The sequence below is a fragment of the Schistocerca americana genome, chromosome X (assembly GCF_021461395.2).
Source record: "Schistocerca americana isolate TAMUIC-IGC-003095 chromosome X, iqSchAmer2.1, whole genome shotgun sequence".
In the NCBI taxonomy this organism is placed as follows: Eukaryota; Metazoa; Arthropoda; class Insecta; order Orthoptera; family Acrididae; genus Schistocerca; species Schistocerca americana.
Window position 1 is genome coordinate 633,531,689 of NC_060130.1, and position 22,265 is coordinate 633,553,953.

A 22,265-nucleotide genomic window follows, 5' to 3' on the forward strand; every position below is an offset into this window, starting at 1 on the left:
GCATCAACTGTGTGGGCGACCACGCTGCTTCCTCTAGAGATTGCCCCATTTTCAAAGGCGAATGACTTATTCAGGAAATCCAAGTGAAGGATAAGGTGCCTACATTTGCTGCTCGTAAGTTATTTGCCAGTCGAAACCCCACTGTGCCCACAACAGGTAAATATAGCAGTATCCTTGCGTCTACTTGCCCTACTAAGGGGGCAGCTGCGCAGGCTTGCGATCTCGCCTTTAGTGCCACGGTTGTCAGATCGGCCAGCGCGAAGATCGCCCGTTCAACATCCCCACTATTACCTGCTCACTCTACAGTTCACCCTTCATCTGCTCCTGCTACATCACGAGCCCCAAAATCAGATACCCGGACTTCCAAAAAAGAGCCTACTCGTGAAGATTTTTTACGTACCCCCGACTTCATGACCATCGATTCCTCCCTCATCCATACTACATCCTGTTTCCAAGAAGGCTCATAAGAAACGAAGTTCCTCTCTTTCTCCGCCACAGCGTGTCTCATCTACAGCGCCACCCGGCAGTAACCACCCTTAGCCGTCTTCTGTGTTGCCAAGGCGCACTGCTGGCCGCCGATCGCTGGTGGCAGGAGCTGCCCCCGAGCAACCTATAGATCACGATCTTCTGCCTTTGGCTGAATGCCATTCTATGCTGTTGGCTGCCGGCTCTCAGCAGTCATTGAGTTGACAGCAACTGTGGTAAGATTCTTCCCTTTTCTGCTCTCCCTTTGTCAATTATCCATTGGAATGTCTGCGGTATTTGAGCCAATTGGGATGAATTGTCGATCCTCTTATGATCCTACTCCCATGTCATCTTCTGTCTTCAGGAAACAAAGCTGCAGCCCCCGATCGCTTTGTTTTCCCCTCATTTCCAGTCAGTCCGCTTTGATCTCCCCTCTGTTGATGGCACTCTGGCACACGGGGGAATTATGATTCTTCTCTATGATATTGTCCATTATCACCCAATCCCCTTAAACAGTTCCTTCCTAAATGTCGCTGCCCGTCTTTTCATTTCTGGATACACCTTCTCTCTTTGTACCTATACATTCCATCGTCTACACAGATGGTAAGAGCTGATCTCCTTCATCTCCTTGGTCAGCTCCCCCGCCCCCCCCCCCCCTCCCCATTTGCTGGTTGGGGACTTCAGTGCCTACCACCCACTTTGGGGATCTCCAAGTCTTTGTCCTCGAGGCTCTCTATTGATTGACCTCTTCCATGAAGCAGATCTTGTTTGCCTCAACATTGGGAACCTACATTTTTGTCTGCCTCCACGACAAATTTCTCTCGTTTGGACCTTTCCGTCGGTACTGTTCAGCTAGCTGGGCGCTTAGAATGGTTTGCTCTTGCTGATACACACTAGAGTGACCATTTTCCATGTGTCCTTCAATTGCAGCCACAACTGCCATCTATGCGCCCGAGACGCTGGAAGTTTGCCCAAGCCGGTTGGATACTTTTATCCTCTCTAGCGACGTTTGATGACTGTCACTTTCCTAGTGTCGACAATCATGTCACTCATGTTGCAGAAGTTATTCTTACAGCTGTGGAACGTTTAATATCTCGCACCTCCAATTTGCTCCGGCACCCCCCCCCAGTTCCTTGCTGGATCAAGGTGTGCTGTGATGCAATACACGTGCGGAGATTTGCTCTTCACATTTTCCGCCACCATCCTACTTTGGCCAACTGTATCCGCTATAAGCAGTTATGTGCATGATGCCGTCGCGTCATCCGCGATAGCAAGAAGGCAAGCTGGGACTGCTTTACTAGCTCCTTTAACACCTTCACTACCTCTTCAGTAGTTTGGAGTCGAATTCGATGGTTATATCCCGCGTCTAGTTTCTCCCTGATCTCTGGGCTCACTGTCGCGCATGATACCTTAGTGGACCCAGTCTTAATTTCTAACTCATTGGGTCAACACTTTGCTGAGATTTTGAGCTGTTCAAATTACCCACCAGCTTTTCTCCCGAAGAAACGTGCAGCGGAAGTGCGACCTCTTGTTTTCTCCTCTCAGAATAGCGAAAGCTATAATACTGTTTTCTCCATGCGGGAACTCCAACACGCACTCTCTTCTTCTCGCTGCCCCAGGACCGGATGGTGTCCACGTCCAAATGTTGCTGCATTTATCATCTACGTCTACAGCCATACTCCGCAAGCCACCTGACGGTGTGTGGCGGAGGGTACGTTGAGTACCTCTATCGGTTCTCCCTTCTATTCCAGTCTCGTATTGTTTGTGGAAAGGAGGATTGTCGGTGTGCCTCTGTGTGGGCTCTAATCTCTCTGATTTTATCCTCATGGTCTCTTCGCGAGATATACGTAGGAGGGAGCAATCATACCATAGTCTGCATTACCTCCTTCGCCTTTATAATCGAATTTGGACAGACAGTACCTTTCCCAGAAGATGGCGGGAAGCTATCGTTGTTCATCTTCTAAAAACTGCAAAGGACAAACATCTACCCTCTAGCTATCGCCCCATATCTCTCACGAGTGGTGTATGTAAGGTTTTGGAGAGTATGGTGACTTGCCACTTAGCCTGGTGGCTGGAGTCCCGAGGACTTTTAACACCTGCCCAATGCAGTTTCCGAAAGCATCGTTCTGCAGTTGACCATTTTGTTACTCTCGACTTACATCATGAACAATTTTCGCAGGAAATGCCAAATGGTAGCAATATTTTTAGATCTGGAGTGAGCAAACGATGCCTGTTGGAGGACAGTCGTCCTCCGCACACTGTTCTCTTGCAGCTTTCGAGATCGGCTACCCCTTTTTATTTGTGAATTTATAACAGAGCGCACTGCTCTCTCCCGTACTTTCTCCCAAGAAAACGGAGTGCCCCAGGGATCCGTGCTAAGTGTTGTACTGTTTGCTTTCGCAATAAATCCAATAATGGATTGTCTCCATTCCGATGTCTCGGGGCTCCCTCTTTGTCCATGATTTTGCGATCTACTACAGCTCTAAACGGACCAGCCTTCTTGAATGATGTCTTCAAGGATGTCTTGATTAACTCCACTCTTGGAGTATCGAAACCAACTTTCGCTTTTCTCCCAGTAAGACAGTCTGTGTAAATTTTTGACATCGTACGGAGTTTCATCCACCTTCCCTTCATTTAGGCCCTGTTGACCTTCCGTTCATGGACGTTGCTAAATTCTTGGGACATATGTGTGACAGAAAACTGTGCTGGTCCTCCCACGTTTCCCATCTTTCGGCTTGCTGCCTGTGATCCATCAACACCCTCCGCGTTCTGAATGATACCTACTGGGGAGCGGAGTGAGTGGTCCTTCTCCGCCTATATCGCACCTTAGTGCGCTCGAAATTGGGCTATGGGAGCATAGTTTACTCCTCTGCTCAGCCATCTATTCTTCGGCGTCTCGACTCTGTCCACCACCGTGGATTGCCTTTAGCGTCGGGAGCTTTTTACACCAGCCCCGTGGAAGGCCTTTATGCTGAGACTGCTGAACCTCCGCTGTCCAATCAGTGAGCTGTCCTTCTGAGTCGTCAAGCTAGCCATCTGTCTTTCATGACTGCTCATCTTTCCCATGATCTTTTTTCAATGCCACCTTGGATGTAGTGTATCATTGGTCTACGCTTCCCGATAATTAATTGTGGGACGTGAAACCTCTTCCCTGTGCTTGGACCTCTTCCTCCCGAACTCGTCATCGGGAGGGGGTGATTTTAACTAGACTCTAGATAGGGCACTGTCTTTTTAGCTATTGCCATATTTTAAGTGGCGATCCTCCCAAGCTTTGTCCCCACTGCTCTCAGCTGTGGACGGTGAGACACCTTTTACTTCAGTGCCCCTGTTTTACTCTGGTACGGGCCCATTTTCAGCTGTCGCCCGATATATATCTTCCATTATAGCAGATGATACGTGCTCAGCCGATCGTGTCGTCGAGTTTATCAGTGTCAGTGAGATGACGATGGTCATTTGAAGCTCTTTTTGGGGAAAACAATCCCCTTCTACAGTGATTTTCTTTTTGTTTTTTTGTTTCCCCTCTTTTTGAGTTTAGCCCTGATTGCTGCTGATTTCCCATTTGTTTTTTTTTTTTTTTCACCCTTCCCTAAGCCACAGAATGGGCGCTACTGACCGTAGCAGTTTTGCGCCCTAAAACCATTAAAAAAAAAAATATCCCCCAGGGGGTCCACAACTCTTTTTGTGGATACATGCATGGCAAGCACAGGACCCCGAACTCGTGCAGCTCTTTCCTTTCTGGCCTGCATACTTTCCCTTTCCACATCCCCCCCCCCCCCCCCCCTGCCACTTCCCTTCCCCTTCTCCCTCTCTCTGGGAGTATGTTTTGCGCCTACGTCCAGAGACGTATGCTTGTGAACGAATGAAGTGGTTTCTCTCTACAATGTAAAGTATCCTTACGTTGTCCTTCTCTTTCCTTGCTTCTTTTCTTTACCTTCTTCTCCGCTGTGCCGTTTTGGAGTTCTTCTCTTGTTTCCTTTTCTTTGTTCCTTTCTTTCTTTCCTCTCTGTGCATGTCTGAAGGCCGGCCCACGTGTTCCCACGCATAGCTGGTGACAGGGTAACACGTAATTCCCTATCCTGGGTAGACAAGTAGGAGATGTATGTACCTCCAGGTAAAGGCCAGGCCCAGGGAGGGGTGATCACCCAAGCTGGTACCTTCCAAACATCCCGATTGGTTGCTCTGTCCGTTTCTCGGGAGGTGTGACCTGAGGTGTGGACAATCACCTAAAGCGGGAGTGCCCTCAGAGAGGACCCCCACTAGGAAGGAGCGCGCCATCGGAGATGCCGGTAATCACGGGGGATACTTTCGCAATGGTTTTCTCTATGTCTACAACTTCTGCCCACAAGAGAAAGCTAGATGAGTCTCGGCCACAGAAAATTCTTCCATCAGTGCCAAAGTTCTTCCTAGTTGTTTCTCGGTCTGATGAAGGTAAAGACTTCTCGACAGTAAACTCATTCATTATTCAGAAAGGTGTGGATGCAATTGCAGGTCCTGTAATGTCTTGTTCCCGGTTACAAAATGGCACCTTGTTGTTAGAAACAGTGTCCTCCAGGCACAAAAATTGCTTTGAACTTCACTGCTACACACCTTCCCTGTATGGATGGAAGCACACCGTACTAAACTCATCGCGCGGATTGGTTTACACAAGATCACTTGACGGATTATCAAATGAGGAAATTCCAAATTACCTGTTTGATCAGGGACTAATGGCTGTACATTGAGTAATGAAAAGGGTTGAAAAGGAATTGGTACCAACCCGCACTCTCTTCTTGACATTTGACAGATTTCAACTTCCGTTGAACATTAGAGCGAGATATGAGATCATTTCAGTTCACCTTTACATCACCAACCCTAAGCGTTGCTATCAGTGTCAGAGGTTTAATCGTACCAGCTATTCGTGTTAAAATATGACCAAATGCGTTGCCTGCGGCAGGGGTGCCCATGAGGGTGGTTGTCCACCACCACCATTCCCTCATTGCATCAACTGTATGGGTGACCACGCTGCTTCCTCTAGAGATTACCCTATTTTTAAACATAAACAAATTATTCAGGAAGTCTGAGTGGAGGAGGAAAAGGTGTCTACCTTGGCTACTTGTAAGTTATTTGCCAGTAGAAAGCCCACTGTGCTCCCAGTGGGTACATATAGCACTGGCCTTGCCTCTCCTCGACCTACTAAGGACGTAGCCACGCAGACTTGCGATCTCATCTGTAGTGCCATGGTCGTCAGATTGGTCAGCCCAAAGATCGCCCGTTCAACCTCCCCACTTCCACCCGCTCACTCTGAGGCTCAACTTTTATCGGCTCAAGCTAAATCACAGGCCCCAAAATTGGATACCCAGACTCCCGAAAAAGAAACTACTTGTGAAGATTTTTTACATACCCAGACCTCGCAACTATCAACTCCTCCTTCATCTCAACCATAGATGTTAAGTCCCATAGTGCTCACTCCTCCTTCATCTCAACGTCCTGCTTCTGAGAAGGGTCATAAGAAAAACAGGCCCTCTCCTTCTCCGCCATGCCGTCTTTTCTATAGCGCCACTCAGTGGTAGCCGCCCTTGGCTATCTTCCGTGTTGCCGAGATGCTCCACTGGCGACGAATCAACCAGCCGATCACTGACGGCAGGAGTTGCCCCCGAACAACCTATGGATCAGGATCTTCTGTCTCTGGCTGAATGCCATTCGATGCCGTCGGCCACTGGCTCTTAGCGATTGCCGAGTTGACTGCAACCATCGTGAGATTTTCGTTTTTTTGTCCACTCTTTGTCAATTATCCATTGGAATATCCACAGAATTTGCTCCAATTGGGTTATCTTCAGGGAACAAAGTTACGTTCCCATGATCGCTTTTCCTTACCTCATTTCCGCTGAGTCCAGTTTGATCTCCCCTCTGTTGCTGGCGTTGCGGCACCCGGGGGACTTAAGATTCTTCTCCGTGATACTACACATTATCACCCAATCCACTTACACAGTCCCTTCCAAGCTGTCGCTGAGTGTCTTTCCCTTTCTTGATTCACCTTCTTTCTTAGTACCATATACATTCCATTGTCCACACCAATAGTGAGAGCTGGTCTCCTTAGTCTCCTTGGTCAGCTCCCACCCACGTATTTGCTGGTTGGGGACTTCAATGCCCACCACCTGCTTTGAAGATCTCCACGTCCTTGTTAGAGAGGCTCCCTACTGATTCCATCAAGCTGATCTTGTTTGCCTCAACACTGGGAAATGTACATTTTTGTCTGCCTCCACGTCAACCTATTTTCATTTGGGCGTTTCGGTCTGTACTGTTCAGCTAGTGCGGCGCTTTGAATAGTTCACACACACTCCAGTGACTATTTTCCATGTGTCCTTAGATTACAGCCACAACTGTCACCTATGTGTCAAAGATTGTGGAAGTTTTCCAGAGCTGATTGAACACTTTTCTCCTCTCGAGCAACATTTGATGACCATCAGTTTCCTAGTTTTGATGATCACTCATGTTATGGAACTTATTCTTACAGCCGAGGAATGTTCAATACCTCGTACCTTCCACTTGTCCCCCCTCCCAGTTCCTTGGTGGAATAGGGTGTGCTGCAACGTAATATGCAAGCAGAGACGTGCTCTTTGCGTTTTCCGCCGTCATCGAACATTGGTCAACTGTATCTGATGTAAGCAATAAGCAGTTACGTGTGCAATGCTGTCACATCATATGCGATAGAAGACAAGCTGGGATTTCTCTACCAGCTCCTTTAATACCTTCACTTCCTCCTCGGTTGTTTAGGGTCTGACAAATAGTTTTTCCCCGACCTCTGTACTAACTGCCTTGGAGGATACCTTAGTGGACCCAATTGCAATCTCTAACCCATTGGGGTGACACTTCGCTGAGATTTCGAGCTCTTCTAATTACCCACCAGCTTTTCCCCAAAGAAACAAGTAGTGGAAGAGTGACCTCATGCTTTTTCCTCCCAGAATTGCTAAAGCTATAATGCCGGTTTTTTTATATGTGGGAACTCGGACACGCACTCTCCTCGTCTCGCTCTTCTGCTTGAGAACCAGATGGTATCCACGTCCAAATGTTGCTGCATCTATCATAACCGAGTCTGTGCTACCTCCTTCGCCTTAATAATCGGCTTTGGGTCGAATGTAACTTTCCCAGAAGATGGCATGAAGCTATCATCATTCTTGTCCCGAAACCTGGAAAGGACAAACATCTCCCCTCTAGCTATCGCTGAAAATCTCTCATGAATAGTGTTTGTAAGGTTTTGGAGCATATGGTGAATTGCCGTTTAGGCTGTTCGCTGGAGTCCCGAAACCTTTTAACCACTGCCCAATGCAGTTTCTGAAAGCATCATTCCGCAGTTGACCATCTTGTTGCTCTCTCCACTGAAATTGTGAACAATTTTCTCGGGAAATTTCAACCGGTTGCTATATTTTTTGATGTGAAGAGGGCATACAATACCTGTTGGAGGACAGGCATCCTCCGCACACTGTTCTCTTAGGGCTTTCGAGGTTGGCTACCCCTTTTATCTGTTAATTTATGACAGGGCTCTGTGCTAAGTGTTGTACTGTTCGCCATTGCCATAAATCTAATTACGGATTCTCTCCTTCCCCATGTTTCGGGCTCCCTCTTTGTCAATGCTTTTGCGATCTACTACAGCTCTCAACGGACCAGCCTTCTTGAACAACGTCTTCAAGGATGTTTTGATCACCTCTACTCGTGGAGCATTGAAACTGGCTTCTGATTTTTTCCCAGTAAGACTGTCTGTGTAAATTTTTGGCATTGTACGGAGTTTTATCTGCCTTCCCTACATGTTGGCCCTGTTGATCTTCCGTTTGCAGACATCGCCAAATTCTTGGGACTTACGTTTGACAGAAAACTGTGGTGGTCTGCCTACTTTTCATATCTTTTGGGTCGCTGTCTGCGATCCCCCATGAAACCTCCGTGTTCTGAGTGGTACCTCCTGGGGAGTGGACCGAGTGGTCCTCCTCCACCTATAAGCATCTCAGTGCACTCGAAAATTGGACTATGGGATCATTGTATACTCCTCTACACGGCTGTCTATTCTTCAGCGTTTGGATTCTGTCCATCACCGTGTATTGCATTTAGTGTGTGGAGGTTTCTACTCTAACCCCGTGGAGAGCCTTTACGCTGAGACTGCTGAACCTCTGCTGTCCAATTGGTGAGCCATTCTTCTGAGACGTTGCACTAGTCATCTGTCTTCCATGCCTGCTCATCCGAACCATGCCATTTTTTTTTTAATGCCTCCTTGGATTTAGGTTATGCAGGCAGCCCTTCCTCTCTACTACCACTGGGAGTCTGCTTCCGTCAACTGCTACATTCACTTTCCTTCCAACTCCCTAAAACTTTCTTGACAAATGGGGATACAATGCTGCCTTGGCTTCGCCCCTGGACCTGCCTTCTCTGTGACCTTTGTCAGCTTACCAAGGATAGTACCATTGCTGCCTCACCTCAAGGCCTTTTACCTGGGGTCATCTCGAGCGCCTCTCCCTGCCCCTCTCACCTGATTGCCATCTCATGCCCCCCTCCTCCCGCAATTCCATCACAAGCCCCTTCCTCTATTGCTATCTCGGGCCTGTCTCATTTACCTCTCTATGTTGCAGGTTTGGCCCCTCTCAAAGGCGAGCCCTTGCCATCATCCATGGCTCCACCATCTCTTGTGCTGCATGTCCTGTCGCCCTTCCGTGTAGCCTCCCATGTCACTGCTGCTTCGTCTGCACGCCATTAAGAGTGGTGCCCACACACCGTTGCATTCCTGAGTGTCTTTAATGAGAAATTGAACATAGTTACACAATTTGGTGCTATCTGCTTCAGTTCATGCACAGGTAGCGTACACAAAGTGAATACTTTTCAATGCAATTATGGGCTCATGGGCTGCCATATACACTCTGCCATGGAACCAACATTTACGACTATATTTCTGTCGTTTTCCATCTGTGCAACTCAGAAAAGCTGCTTGTGGTGGGGAGAATCCAGATGGTGTGGGTTGTGAAGCAGCCATTGAAATCTGGCATTTTGTGCTCTTCTGCATGTTGTGTCACTGGGTAGTGCACTTTGTTTCTGGCAATGGTTTGGCAATGGCCATTCATTCTAGTTGACAGCTTGTTGGTTGTCATACCAATGTAAAACACTGTGCTGTGGTTGCAGCAGTGCTGGTATATAACATGGCTCCTTTCACAGGTGACCCGTCCTCTGGTGGTGTAGGATAAGCATCTGATGGGACTGGACTAGATGGTGCTGGGTGCATGGATTGGGCAGGTCTTTTGTATGGGTCTTCCACAGGGATATGATCCCTGTGGCAGGGCATTTGGGGTGGGAATGGCAGAGGGATGGACTGGTAAGTTGTGGTGGTTGGACACCACTTGGGGAAGGGTCGGAAGCATCTTGGGTAGGATGTCCGTCATTTCACGGCATAATGGTAGATAATCAAAGCCCTGATGAAGGATGTGTTTCAGTCTTTCCAGTCCAGGGTGGTATTTGGATGGCAAGGGAGGGGGGGGGTGCTTCTTTGTGGTTAGTTCTTGGGAGGGATGTGACGATCAGGCGTGTGTGAGAGGATATGGCACAGGAAAACTTTGTGAATTAGGTGTGCAGGATATTGCTTGTCTGCGAAGGACTTTGCGAGGCCTTCAGCATACTGGGCAAGGGAGTTCCCATCACTGCAGATGCATTTACCACAGCTTAGGCACCATGTAAGGAACAGGATATGAACTAGTGCAGATAAATAGAGCAGCGGCCCATTGTGGAGGGGGGGGGGGGGGGGGTTAGTATTGGGGGAAAAATTTGGCATTGGCAGTACTGAGTAAAGGTGTCAGGTGGTTGTAGGGAGAGTTTAAAAAGGTTGATGGGCGTAAGGCATGAAAGTAATTATGTTGGGAGCAGGGGGTAGTTTTGTGACTGTTGCCAAAAACAAGGTGCACTACCCAGTGGCACAAAATGCAGCAACAGAGCAAAAGATGCAAACAAGTTTTCAATATGTGTGTTTGTGTTTGTTTGTGCACATACACCATCCCCTGCCCCCAGCACCCCAACCCATTTTGTCCCCCCCCCCCCCCTCCCCCACATCAGCTTGTTGTGTGCTGTTATCTCATGCCCTAGTCTATGAAATCATGCCAGCCTGTGTGTTACCTGGCTACCTGTCCCTTTTACTCCCACCCCTAGCAAGCAGACAGACAGTTCCTCACCCAGAAAAAGGAAGTGTGTTGCAAAAGCTTTCCAAGCTCTGAACCTTTTGTTTGTGTGCCTATCAAAGATGCAGCACTTCTGCATTTTGGTGGGTCGTCTCCTTTATTCCTGAATAATTCAATATTGACATTGTCTTTTGTGTAACATATGAAGCAGTGAGGTCAGGAGGATTGCAAATTTTGACTCACTAAACTTCTATATCAGTAAACTCTTCCGGGCTAAGTTGCCGTGGTCGATCTGTAGAACTTCTTCTCCCTGACGTTTCGTTCTCAACTGCGGAGAACATCTTCCGAGGTGAGTCGACGACTGGCTGCTAGGAGCTGGGGCCGCCGCTTATATAGAGATCGTAGGGGGCGCCACCACACGTCACATGGCGTCGATGTGCAGCTATCTCTGGCTATCGTCTGTTCTCTCGATTGCAGGCAATCGATTGTCACGTGATTGATGCAACGTCGACCGCCATATCTTATCCAATTTTAATCCTTCTTCTTTACGATTAAAATTGTATTGATGTTTGTGGATTTCAATTGCCTCTCTATACATGCGTGTATAATAGTGCGACGTCCTCGCTAGCACGCTTGTTTCACCAAATTTTATGTCGTGATCTCCATCCTTAAAAACATGTTCCGCTACTGCCGATTTGTCGATATGTCCCAAGCGACAGTTTCTTTTGTGCTCCGTCAACCGTGTATTGATGCTTCTTTTGGTAGTTCCTATGTAAACCCTGCCGCAACTACACGGAATTTTATATACCCCTGGGGTATATAAAGAAGCATCAATACACGGTTGACGGAGCACAAAAGAAACTGTCGCTTGGGACATATCGACAAATCGGCAGTAGCGGAACATGTTTTTAAGGATGGAGATCACGACATAAAATTTGGTGAAACAAGCGTGCTAGCGAGGACGTCGCACTATTATACACGCATGTATAGAGAGGCAATTGAAATCCACAAACATCAATACAATTTTAATCGTAAAGAAGAAGGATTAAAATTGGATAAGATATGGCGGTCGACGTTGCATCAATCACGTGACAATCGATTGCCTGCAATCGAGAGAACAGACGATAGCCAGAGATAGCTGCACATCGACGCCATGTGACGTGTGGTGGCGCCCCCTACGATCTCTATATAAGCGGCGGCCCCAGCTCCTAGCAGCCAGTCGTCGACTCACCTCGGAAGATGTTCTCCGCAGTTTAGAACGAAACGTCAGGGAGAAGAAGTTCTACAGATCGACCACGGCAACTTAGCCCGGAAGAGTTTACTGATAAAGACGCCGGCCGTGAAAGCCTACATGGAATGATTCACTAAACTTCTGTTGTGCTGGTTGATGAACAATGTTTTCATATATTTGCTCCATATCAAACTATCTATCAAAATTTACTTATTGTGTGCGAACACATATATGGGGTGATTATCAGGATTTTACATAGTGCTCTACCCTGATCATTTCCTTTAATTGTTGCTAAGAAGTAAGGCACTACCCCAGTTCTACATCTACATTTATACTCCGCAAGCCACCCAACGGTGTGTGGCAGAGGGCACTTTACGTGCCACTGTCATTACCTCCCTTTCCTATTCCAGTCGCGTATGGTTCGCGGGAAGAACGACTGTCTGAAAGCCTCCGTGCGCGCTCTAATCTCTCTAATTTTACATTCGTGATCTCCTCGGGAGGTATAAGTAGGGGGAAGCAATATATTCGATACCTCATCCAGAAACGCACCCTCTCGAAACCTGGCGAGCAATCTACACCGCGATGCAGAGCGCCTCTCTTGCAGAGTCTGCCACTTGAGTTTATTAAACATCTCCGTAACACTATCACTGTTACCAAATAACCCTGTAACAAAACGCGCCACTCTTCTTTGGATCTTCTCTATCTCCTCCGTCAAACCGATCTGGTACGGATCACACACTGATGAGCAATATTCAAGTATAGGTCGAACGAGTGTTTTGTAAGCCACCTCCTTTGTTGATGGACTACATTTTCTAAGCACTCTCCCAATGAATCTCAACCTTGTACCCGCCTTACCAACAATTAATTTTATATGATCATTCCACTTCAAATCGCTCCGCACGCATACTCCCAGATATTTTACAGAAGTAACTGCTACCAGTGTTTGTTCCGCTATCATATAATCATACAATAAAGGATCCTTCTTTCTATGTATTCGCAATACATTACATTTGTCTATGTTAAGGGTCAGTTGCCACTCCCTGCACCAAGTGCCTATCCGCTGCAGATCTTCCTGCATTTTGCTACAATTTTCTAATGCTGCAACTTCTCTGTATACTACAGCATCATCCGCGAAAAGCCGCATGGAACTTCCGACACTATCTACTAGGTCATTTATATATATTGTGAAAAGCAATGGTCCCATAACACTCCCCTGTGGCACGCCAGATGTTACTTTAACGTCTGTAGACGTCTCTCCATTGATAACAACATGCTGTGTTCTGAAACTTCGTGGCAGATTAAAACTGTGTGCCCGACCGAGACTCGAACTCGGAACCTTTGCCTTTCGCGGGCAAGTGCTCTACCAACTGAGCTACCGAAGCACGACTCACGCCCGGTACTCACAGCTTTACTTCTGCCAGTATCTCGTCTCCTACCATCCAAACTTTACAGAAGTTCTCCTGCGAACCTTGCAGAACTAGCACTCCTGAAAGAAAGTGCTAGTTCTGCTAGGTTCGCAGGAGAACTCCTGTAAAGTTTGGATGGTAGGAGACGAGATACTGGCAGAAGTAAAGCTGTGAGTACCGGGCGTGAGTCGTGCTTCGGTAGCTCAGTTGGTAGAGCACTTGCCCGCGAAAGGCAAAGGTCCCGAGTTCGAGTCTTGGTCGGGCACACAGTTTTAATCTGACAGGAAGTTTCATATCAGCGCACACTCCGCTGCAGAGTGAAAATCTCATTCTGGAAACATCCCCCAGGCTGTGGCTAAGCCATGTCTCCGCTATATCCTTTCTTTCAGGAGTGCTAGTTCTGCAAGGTTCGCAGGAGAACTTCTGTAAAGTTTGGAAGGTAGGAGACGAGATACTGGCAGAAGTAAAGCTGTGAGTACCGGGCGTGAGTCGTGCTTCGGTAGCTCAGTTGGTAGAGCACTTGCCCGCGAAAGGCAAAGGTCCCGAGTTCGAGTCTCGGTCGGGCACACAGTTTTAATCTGCCAGGAAGTTTCATATCAGCACACACTCCGCTGCAGAGTGAAAATCTCATTCTGGAAACATCCCCCAGGCTGTGGCTAAGCCATGTCTCCGCTATATCCTTTCTTTCAGGAGTGCTAGTTCTGCAAGGTTCGCAGGAGAACTTCTGTAAAGTTTGGAAGGTAGGATACGAGATACTGGCAGAAGTAAAGCTGTGAGTACCGGGCGTGAGTCGTGCTTCGGTAGCTCAGTTGGTAGAGCACTTGCCCGCGAAAGGCAAAGGTCCCGAGTTCGAGTCTCGGTCGGGCACACAGTTTTGATCTGACAGGAAGTTTCATATCAGCGCACACTCCGCTGCAGAGTGAAAATCTCATTCTGGATGCTGTGTTCTGTTTGCTAAAAACTCTTCAATCCAGCCACACAGCTGGTCTGATATTCCGTAGGCTCTTACTTTGTTCATCAGGCGACTGTGCGGAACTGTATCGAACGCCTTCCGGAAGTCAAGAAAAATAGCATCTACCTGGGAGCCTGTATCTAATATTTTCTGGGTCTCATGTCATTTTTTGCAGCCTCAAATATATGTAGAAAAAAATTGTGCTTACTAGTTTTGACCACAGTTCCAGGTAAAAAACCAAAGTTACCACAAATACAATCATTCAGGACCAGAGATCCTTGTTCCAGCAAAAGATTATATGGTTTTGAGGAAATAAGACATCTGAAAATTTTATTCATACAGTTTACAACAAAGATGGTTTCTTCTTGAAAATGTGGTTTTATAATTACTTGCATCCTGATAGGCTATGCAACCAGATGCAAATAAATGTACAGTGCTCATTCATAGTAGTATGCACTGCAAGAATATTTTCCCAGTGTATTCCAGAGTGAGCTTCAGTATCCTAGACAGATTCTTATCAAAGTCCCATATGTCATGTTGGTGCTTGAGCATGTTAATTTTCTGGGCATATCATATTCTCGCCACTATTTCTGCACTGAGAGGTAGACCACCCTATCAAGGCATCATTTTCATTTACTTGTTTTTCAGAGCCTTTTGGAAGATGCCCATTGTCAATCTCCAACTAAGTACTGTTACAGGTTCACTAGTATGACAGGAATGTTGTGCACTGTTGTCTTCTCGATGTAGAATCACAATCGTGTACTTTGTACTTGCCACCCAAAAAGTATCTGTTGAAGTTTCTGGGAACTAATGTATAAATGTGATTAGTTTCTCCCCTTTACAACTTACATAGCTCTGACATATTTTCTGTCATCTGATCTTGGAAAAAACTGCTGAAATTAAAAAAAAATTGAAAAATTTTGGTTAAAACAAGGTAGTAGTAATGCTGATACAAATTAATTAATAAATTATTAGTATAACTTGTAATGTGTAAAGGTCTTTATAGAACTTAACACTTTTTCTTTCTTTCATTGGAATTTTGATATGTTATTAATGTATAATTCTTTGAAACCATTTTGTCTTTTCCAGAATATTTGTAAAGGAAGTGTATTGAAGAGGGTCAGATTATAACAACACCCTGCCAATCAGGTGAAAAGTTCTTTGCAGTTGACACAGAAGTAAGTATATAACTGAACAGTCCACTTGCTTTAGTCGAATCTGTTCCTAAAATGCTCTTTCTTTTTCTGTGAGTGTTGCAGCTTTCCCAATTTACTGATGACTGTTACCACATAATCTTTGGAATCAAACTCAAATAGAACTATAGATGTTATGATGGAACATCAAAGTAACCAGTGAAGTTGATTTGGTTTTCCTGGTAGTAGAAATAAAAATGAGTTGAGAGACAATTGGTGAATTGCAGTGCTACCAGACAATCAGTATCATCTATACTATGAAAAAGGTATTGCTGACTTGGAAAGAGATGGAACTTTAATTATTCAGAAAAGTGTGGCCATCAATAAAGGCACATGTACTGACACAAAGTGTTTAAAACAAAATAGAATAAGAAAAAATGAATACCTATGTAGATGTAGAAGCAAAACCTGGGTAATGATGTTAAAAAGTTTATTGATTTCTTATGGGTGGCCACAGCCTTAAGAAATTAAATGAAGACATTTCCACCAGTCTGTTTGGTTAAAATAAGTATTTTAGTGTGGCAGTTTCAAGCTTCAGCTCATTTACAATAGCTCCTCAGAATAAACAGCCTTGTAGTTAGATTCTGGTTCAACAGGGCTGTAAGGAGTTTAGGAAAGAGCAATAAGAGGGGTGTTAATAAACCTAATATTGTCTGCAGCCAAGACGTTTATGATAATTATTTACAGTTGAGTAGGCAGGTGGTACAGCGTTTGAAAAAAAAAAAAAAAAAAAGAGATGGTGTCCACTTAATCAGATTGCTTGTACGTTCTCCCTCCAATTCCGTTTATCTCTTAAACATGGACATAAAGAGTATGTTGTTAAAAATTTTTGTGCTCTCTGCATTGGTTATAATTTGATCTCTCGGTGGTTGAAACTCTGTAATGCAAGTCTACTGGTTTGCATTTCAAAATTTGTTTTAAAACAAGTAAATTGTATAAAAAAATCTCAAAAAAGAATCACTGAAGCAGTAACGTACCTGTTTGTAATTGAATGTATTTTACTTATTTTACTCGTTATGCAGGTATAGTTACGAAATAATTCCACTGAGAATAATGGAAGTTAAATGTTAGTTGAAGAATATTTATATGATATTCTTTCACTTTCCGTTCATGCATCTGAGATGTTTTTAATTCTTGCTCCAGTATTTTGGGTGACAGACTTTTAGCCATAATCATGGTGAGTCACTTGCAAGATTTTAAGTTATTTTGCACTGTGGGGTAAATGTGCTTGTCAGATAACACAGTTGATAATGAGAGCGTCCAGGAGTAAGACAAAGCAAGTGCTGAATCAGCGAACCCACTGGGCTTACTAAGTATGTGGTTGATCATTATGGGTGGCATATTTTGGAATGCCAGGCAGGGAAGGCTTACAATAATAATTCCTTTGAATAATCAGCTACATACTTAGTAAACACTGTAGATTCACTGATTCTGCACTCACTTTGTTTCAGGTGCATAAACTTTTATTACGACCGACACTCTACTTCCCAACGGTGTTATCTCTAATGCGTGCATGTTTACTTCACAGTGTAAAGTGATGTAAAATCTTGCAAGTAAATCACCTTTAACCCCCCTCCCCATGCTCATCTTCTCCACTTCTCCACAGTTGTTAAGGTGGCTCAGAACAGAAAAAGTGTTAAAACAGTTGACCATATTGTAGAAGGTATTGCTACCCTGCTATCTCCAAACCACTCACAAACTTCTTATCACTAAGTAGTGTCGAAACAGATAATGTGCGTGCCTACCATCCCAAGAAGTCACACTGTGCTGAGTGCATGATAACTGTTCTGTGTTTGATGACAAGAGGAAGGAGAAGAAGGAACTAGGGAGTACAAGGCAGTGGTTGTTAGTGATAGGTGCAGGGTGGAGTGACAAGAGTGTCAGATATGCAGCATCAGTAGGAGGGGGGGGGGGGGGGGGGTTGTTGCAGGTGCAGGTTATGTTAAGAACGAAGTAAGCATACACTGTAGTATATACATATCTGAAAGACCATTATGTTGTAAAGGGTAATGCAGGTATTAAATGGGGAAAAAGTTAAGGGTGAAAGTGAGGTGGTGGTGGTTTGGGTGATGACAGGAGGAAAAAAATAATTCAAATGTCACATAAAAACATTAAAAGTAGTGCCTGCCTCTTACTGCATTTTCACCAGCTCTTTCGACATATGAAGCATGGTTTCTTTTGTAAATTAAAGAAGCTGCTGCCATTGTCTACTGTGTTGTGTGGTCTCACAAATTTCTTGTAAAACAGCAGATAAATAAGAAGGGTCATAGTTCCTTTAGATCAGGCTGTACACTTTTCTAATGTGGATTCTCTCCACTATGAGGGGCAGTTGCAAAGTAATTCCTCATGTTTTGAATCCAATAAAATAGTGGAATAATGTAATAAATTTGGCTCTGCTGCTGAATTTTTTTTTTCTTTAGTCATTGGAAATATCAGTGTGGTTGAGAAAATTGCCAATCTTGGGGTCTGTGTTACACATTGTGTGGCCATAAAATTTCAGAAAGTCAGAGATGAAACACTGATTTGCATTTATGAGAAGCTGAGGAAGGTTATTGGGGATACTGTAATGTATATCACTCCATTTAGATACTGTGTTTATTAGTGTATGGAAGATGTAGGCTATATTCCCTTGGATGATCAAAAGCAGAGTAGCTGACAACCCACTGCTTGCACCAAACATTTAATGCATTGATTACGTTATTGACACCAAACAGTGGGTACCACTTGATGAAATGTTGTCACTGAAGGCAATGTGATTACTGCTGTTGATAAACTAGATTCGTCAGATTTATATGTCCTGGGTACCAACAATCAGAATACAGTGGAGAAAAACGGTAGCCATCAATGGTAGGAGAGGCAACCTTAACAAATATTGTACATCGGATGGGAAGTATGGGCTCTCACTGACGTTTTTATGTGACTTAACAGAAATAAATTAAGGAGGCATTACTTGTAGATTGCCTTATCACATCTGGAGATCGAACCAATGTAGATTTTTAGTATGTTAGAGGTGTGTGTGTGTGTGTGTGTGTGTGTGTGTGTGTGTGTGTGTGTGTTGTGTGTGTTGTGTGTGTTGTGTGTGTGTGTGTGTGTGTGTGTGTGTGTGTGGAGAGAGAGAGAGAGAGAGAGAGAGAGAGAGAGAGAGAGAGAGAATTAATTGTTTTAATGTTGCTATTTATGTCATATTAAAGCTGTGTCACTCAATTGTTTAAGGTATTCAGTAATGAAATGTCATTACGAAGTACTAGGAGTGCCAAGGGATGCATCCTTCGAGGAGATAAAGAAGTCTTACAGGACATTAGCTCTCAAATGGCATCCGGACAAGAATCCTGATAATGTGGTGGAAGCAAGGGAAGAGTTCCTGTTAGTGCAGCAAGCTTATGAAGTTTTAGGTGATCCTGCAGAGAGAAAGTGGTATGATAAGAACAGGGAATCAATTTTGAAGGGGGGTAGAGATGGAGATTATAAGGATGAAAGCCTTGATGTCTTTCAGTATTTCACATCATCATGTTTTAAAGGTTACGGTGATGATGAAGACGGGTTTTATTCTGTATATCGGAAAGTTTTTGAAAAAATTGCAGCAGAAGATACTGAATCTGTGTCAGAAAGTGAGCTGAACATACCAACATTTGGAGATTCCAACAGCAACTATGAAGATGTTGTCCATCCATTTTATGCATACTGGCAAAGTTACTCAACCAAGAAATCATATGCTTGGCTGAATGTATTTGATACTCGTCAGGCGACAAACAAGCGTGTGTTTCGTGCAATGGAAAAGGAAAATAAGAAGGTAAGGGACAAAGCTCGCAAGGCAAGAAATGAAGAAGTTCAACAGTTAGTAGCATTTGTTCGAAAGAGAGATAAACGTGTGAAGGCGCATGTGGAATTTCTGAAACAAAAATCTGAAGATAATGCTAGGAAAGCGAAAGAGTATAGAATCAAGCAAGTGAAGAACCGTTTCAAAGAAATGCAAGAACTTGCTGGACCTCTTCATGATCTGAGTATATCCACAATGGAGGAACTGAATGCAATTGAAGTGGAAGTAGCTGCAATGTTTGATGAGCGTCCTGAAGAAGTTGATGATGACGACGACGGACTATACTGTTTTGTTTGCCAAAAACTCTTCAAATCAGAAAAATCTTTTGCAAATCATGAGAATTCAAAGAAGCATAAGGAAAATTTGGAACTTATGAAAGAGCAAGGTATGTTTCCAGAGTCCGATGAGAAAGGAAGTGTTTATGAGGAAACTGGAGCTAGTGCAGTGGATTCTAGTAGCATGATTTCTGCTGATCAAACTAGCACAAGTAGTAGTGATAATGATAGTGACAGTGGTGGCAGTGATGATGGCATAGGAAAACAAGCAGATAATAGTGACATGTCAGGATCCTTTTGTCAGCAGCTCAAAAACACACAAACTGCAGAAGCTAGCACTGATGACTGTGCCAGCAGTTCAGACACTGAAGATAGTTTAAAAATCATCACACACTTGCATAAAAGTAAGACACATAGGAAACTACTTGAAGACTATGAGAGCTCTGATGAACTAAACATAGACATTATGAGACCTAATACAAAAAAATCATACAAGTGTAGAGGAACAGATACCCAGTGTACAAAGGAAAATGATGATAAAACAAATACATTAATAGAAGATGCTGATCAGACTTCTGTGAAATCTTTAGGCCTTGATGCAGATGAGGAAAGTATTTCTGGTAAGGTTGCAGCAAAAAATAGGAAAAAAAGAAGGAAACAGACAAAAAATACCAAAAAGTCTGTTAATCAAGTGGATTTTGTAACTCAGAAAAATGAAGACTGTATTAATTCACAAAAGTCAAAGTGCCTTACTGCTATAAATTGTTCTGATAAAGGTGTAAATAAAATTGTTGAACATGATCATAGTAAGAAAAATGTTGCAGAGAAGCAGTCAAAAAAACAGAAAAAGAATGTTAAGGTATTGGGTGTTGACAAAATAAATGGTACTGAATCAACACTGAAAACTGAAAAAAATAAACAATTTGAGAGACAGTCCAAAAGATCTAAGAAGAAAACTGCTTTGGAAGGATATAACACAGGACAAAACCGGGAGACTGACGACATACCAACTGTGAAATTGAAGACTCTAGAGGATGGTGGCACGAACAAATGTTCCAAAAAACGGGCAAAAAATAAGTGTGTTGTTGAAGAAAGATACTTTGTGAACCAAAACTGTGATGTAGGGAGCCCATCATGATTTGATAAAATGAGTATGCTCATACAGATATGACTTTAAGATAATTCGTTGTGGATAATGGCTGTGTATAGATATAAGTCTTTTGTGCTCATTGTATAGAACAGTATTAAAAGAACAGCTACACAAAAAGTGCTTGTTACACTCATTAATATTGTATTTGTTAACTGCTGTGTATGAAAACATGGTTTATAAAAATAAATTATATTATCCATTCAGATATCCAATGAATATCAATTTGCAGTTTATGGGGCTTGTATTTGAAAATGTGTGCTTCCTTTATTTGCGTTTCAGAAAAAAAATAATAAAAATTAATAATAATCAAAACTTGTCTGTGAAAGCTCTGTCATCAAATTTGTGTCACACAAACTACTGTCCATGTTTGCCATTTTGGTACCCCAAACATATGAGACAATAGTAGTGTGAGGTTTAAGTAGGACCTGTGTATTGTTTGTTCTGGATAAGTGACTTCATGTCTGTAATACAAGCTAAGCAGCTTTTTCTTGCAAAAATGTCACTTATTTTGCGGTGTATGAGAAATACCAGCAAACTGTTCAGTTTAGATATTAGATCATTATTTTACTCTGGTCTGTGTATAAACAGACATTGGAAACAAAGGTAAAATTTGTCATATTTTTTATGAAATTACCTCATTTTAAAACAACTTTTGACAAATGTTGCACAATCATTATTGCTGCTGCTACTACTACTACTACTACTACTACTACTACTTCTACTTCTACTACTACTACTCCAACAACATTATTGCCTTAATTGAAGTTTGTAAGTTGTAGGATATACACAAAATGGTGTTCAGGTTCATTGTCAGTAGTGTGTGGCCTCATATAATGGAATATATAAATAAATACGCCTGGAGTGGTTTTGTCAAACTATGAAAATCTTGAATTGGAATGATTACAGTGTTACTCCAGTGATGTACCAGTAAAGTCGAACATTTTTGGGCTGTTGAGACCTAGTGAGTTCTAAATCTGTCACTGATGTCAACGTCAGTCTTAAAAAATCAATGCTTCACTGTGCAGTTCGTGCTTGTTATATTGATACTTAAGATTTCTGGCTAACACTCTTGCATAAAAATAATAGTGAATCTCATATGGAATATAGTGAATGGAAATATGTGCTATCTTCCACTTTTTCTAATTTTTACGGAAAAGCAACTGTCACAAGAATGTTCTCTTCCATAGACAGGAAGCTAAATTTCCTATAAAACATCTCTGGAGTATTCCTTAAACAACTGTATAAGATATGGTTACTATGCTGTAGCAATGTATATTCAGCACTTGAATGTAGCTTAAAATTTTGCCTTGACAAGAACCAGAGCAATTTGGAGGACACAAAAATTGTACTTGAACGTCTTATGACTTGTATGTCTTGATGTGAGTGAAAAAGAGGAGTTAATGTATTGTACTAAATATAATTATAACAGATTCGGCCATTTCATGTGTTCCTAGCTATTAAGTGCTCGAGAATAAGCATAGCACCAATGAAAGTATTTTAAGACTTCATTTTATCTAGTCCTCAGATAAGTGAGAATAGGTAATCGCCTATGTGGTGCTTGGTGTATGTGGAGAGCACATAGCACATTGCTAACACCCTTATTTTTTTATCTGCTGGTTTGTCAAATATTATCAGATTGTGTCCACATCCATCTG

The 22,265-nt window shown here is 43.5% G+C and overlaps 1 protein-coding gene across 5 annotated transcripts in view; it reads left to right on the forward strand.

The window, feature by feature from the left end:
* Positions 1 to 20,815, forward strand: part of LOC124555011 (dnaJ homolog subfamily C member 21) — a 238,674-nt gene extending 217,859 nt beyond the window's left edge. For 2 of the 5 annotated variants that reach the window (XM_047128754.1, XM_047128752.1), the window contains exons 2-3: positions 15,265 to 15,634; positions 18,582 to 20,815. In XM_047128754.1, coding sequence (XP_046984710.1) covers positions 18,592 to 20,598 — 2,007 coding nt within the window. In that variant the 5' untranslated portion in view covers positions 15,265 to 15,634; positions 18,582 to 18,591 and the 3' untranslated portion in view covers positions 20,599 to 20,815. The remainder of the gene's footprint in view (positions 1 to 15,264; positions 15,635 to 18,581) is intronic. The other 3 variants (XM_047128755.1, XM_047128756.1, XM_047128753.1) reach the window with 3 other exon arrangements.
* The last annotated feature ends 1,450 nt before the right edge of the window (positions 20,816 to 22,265 follow it).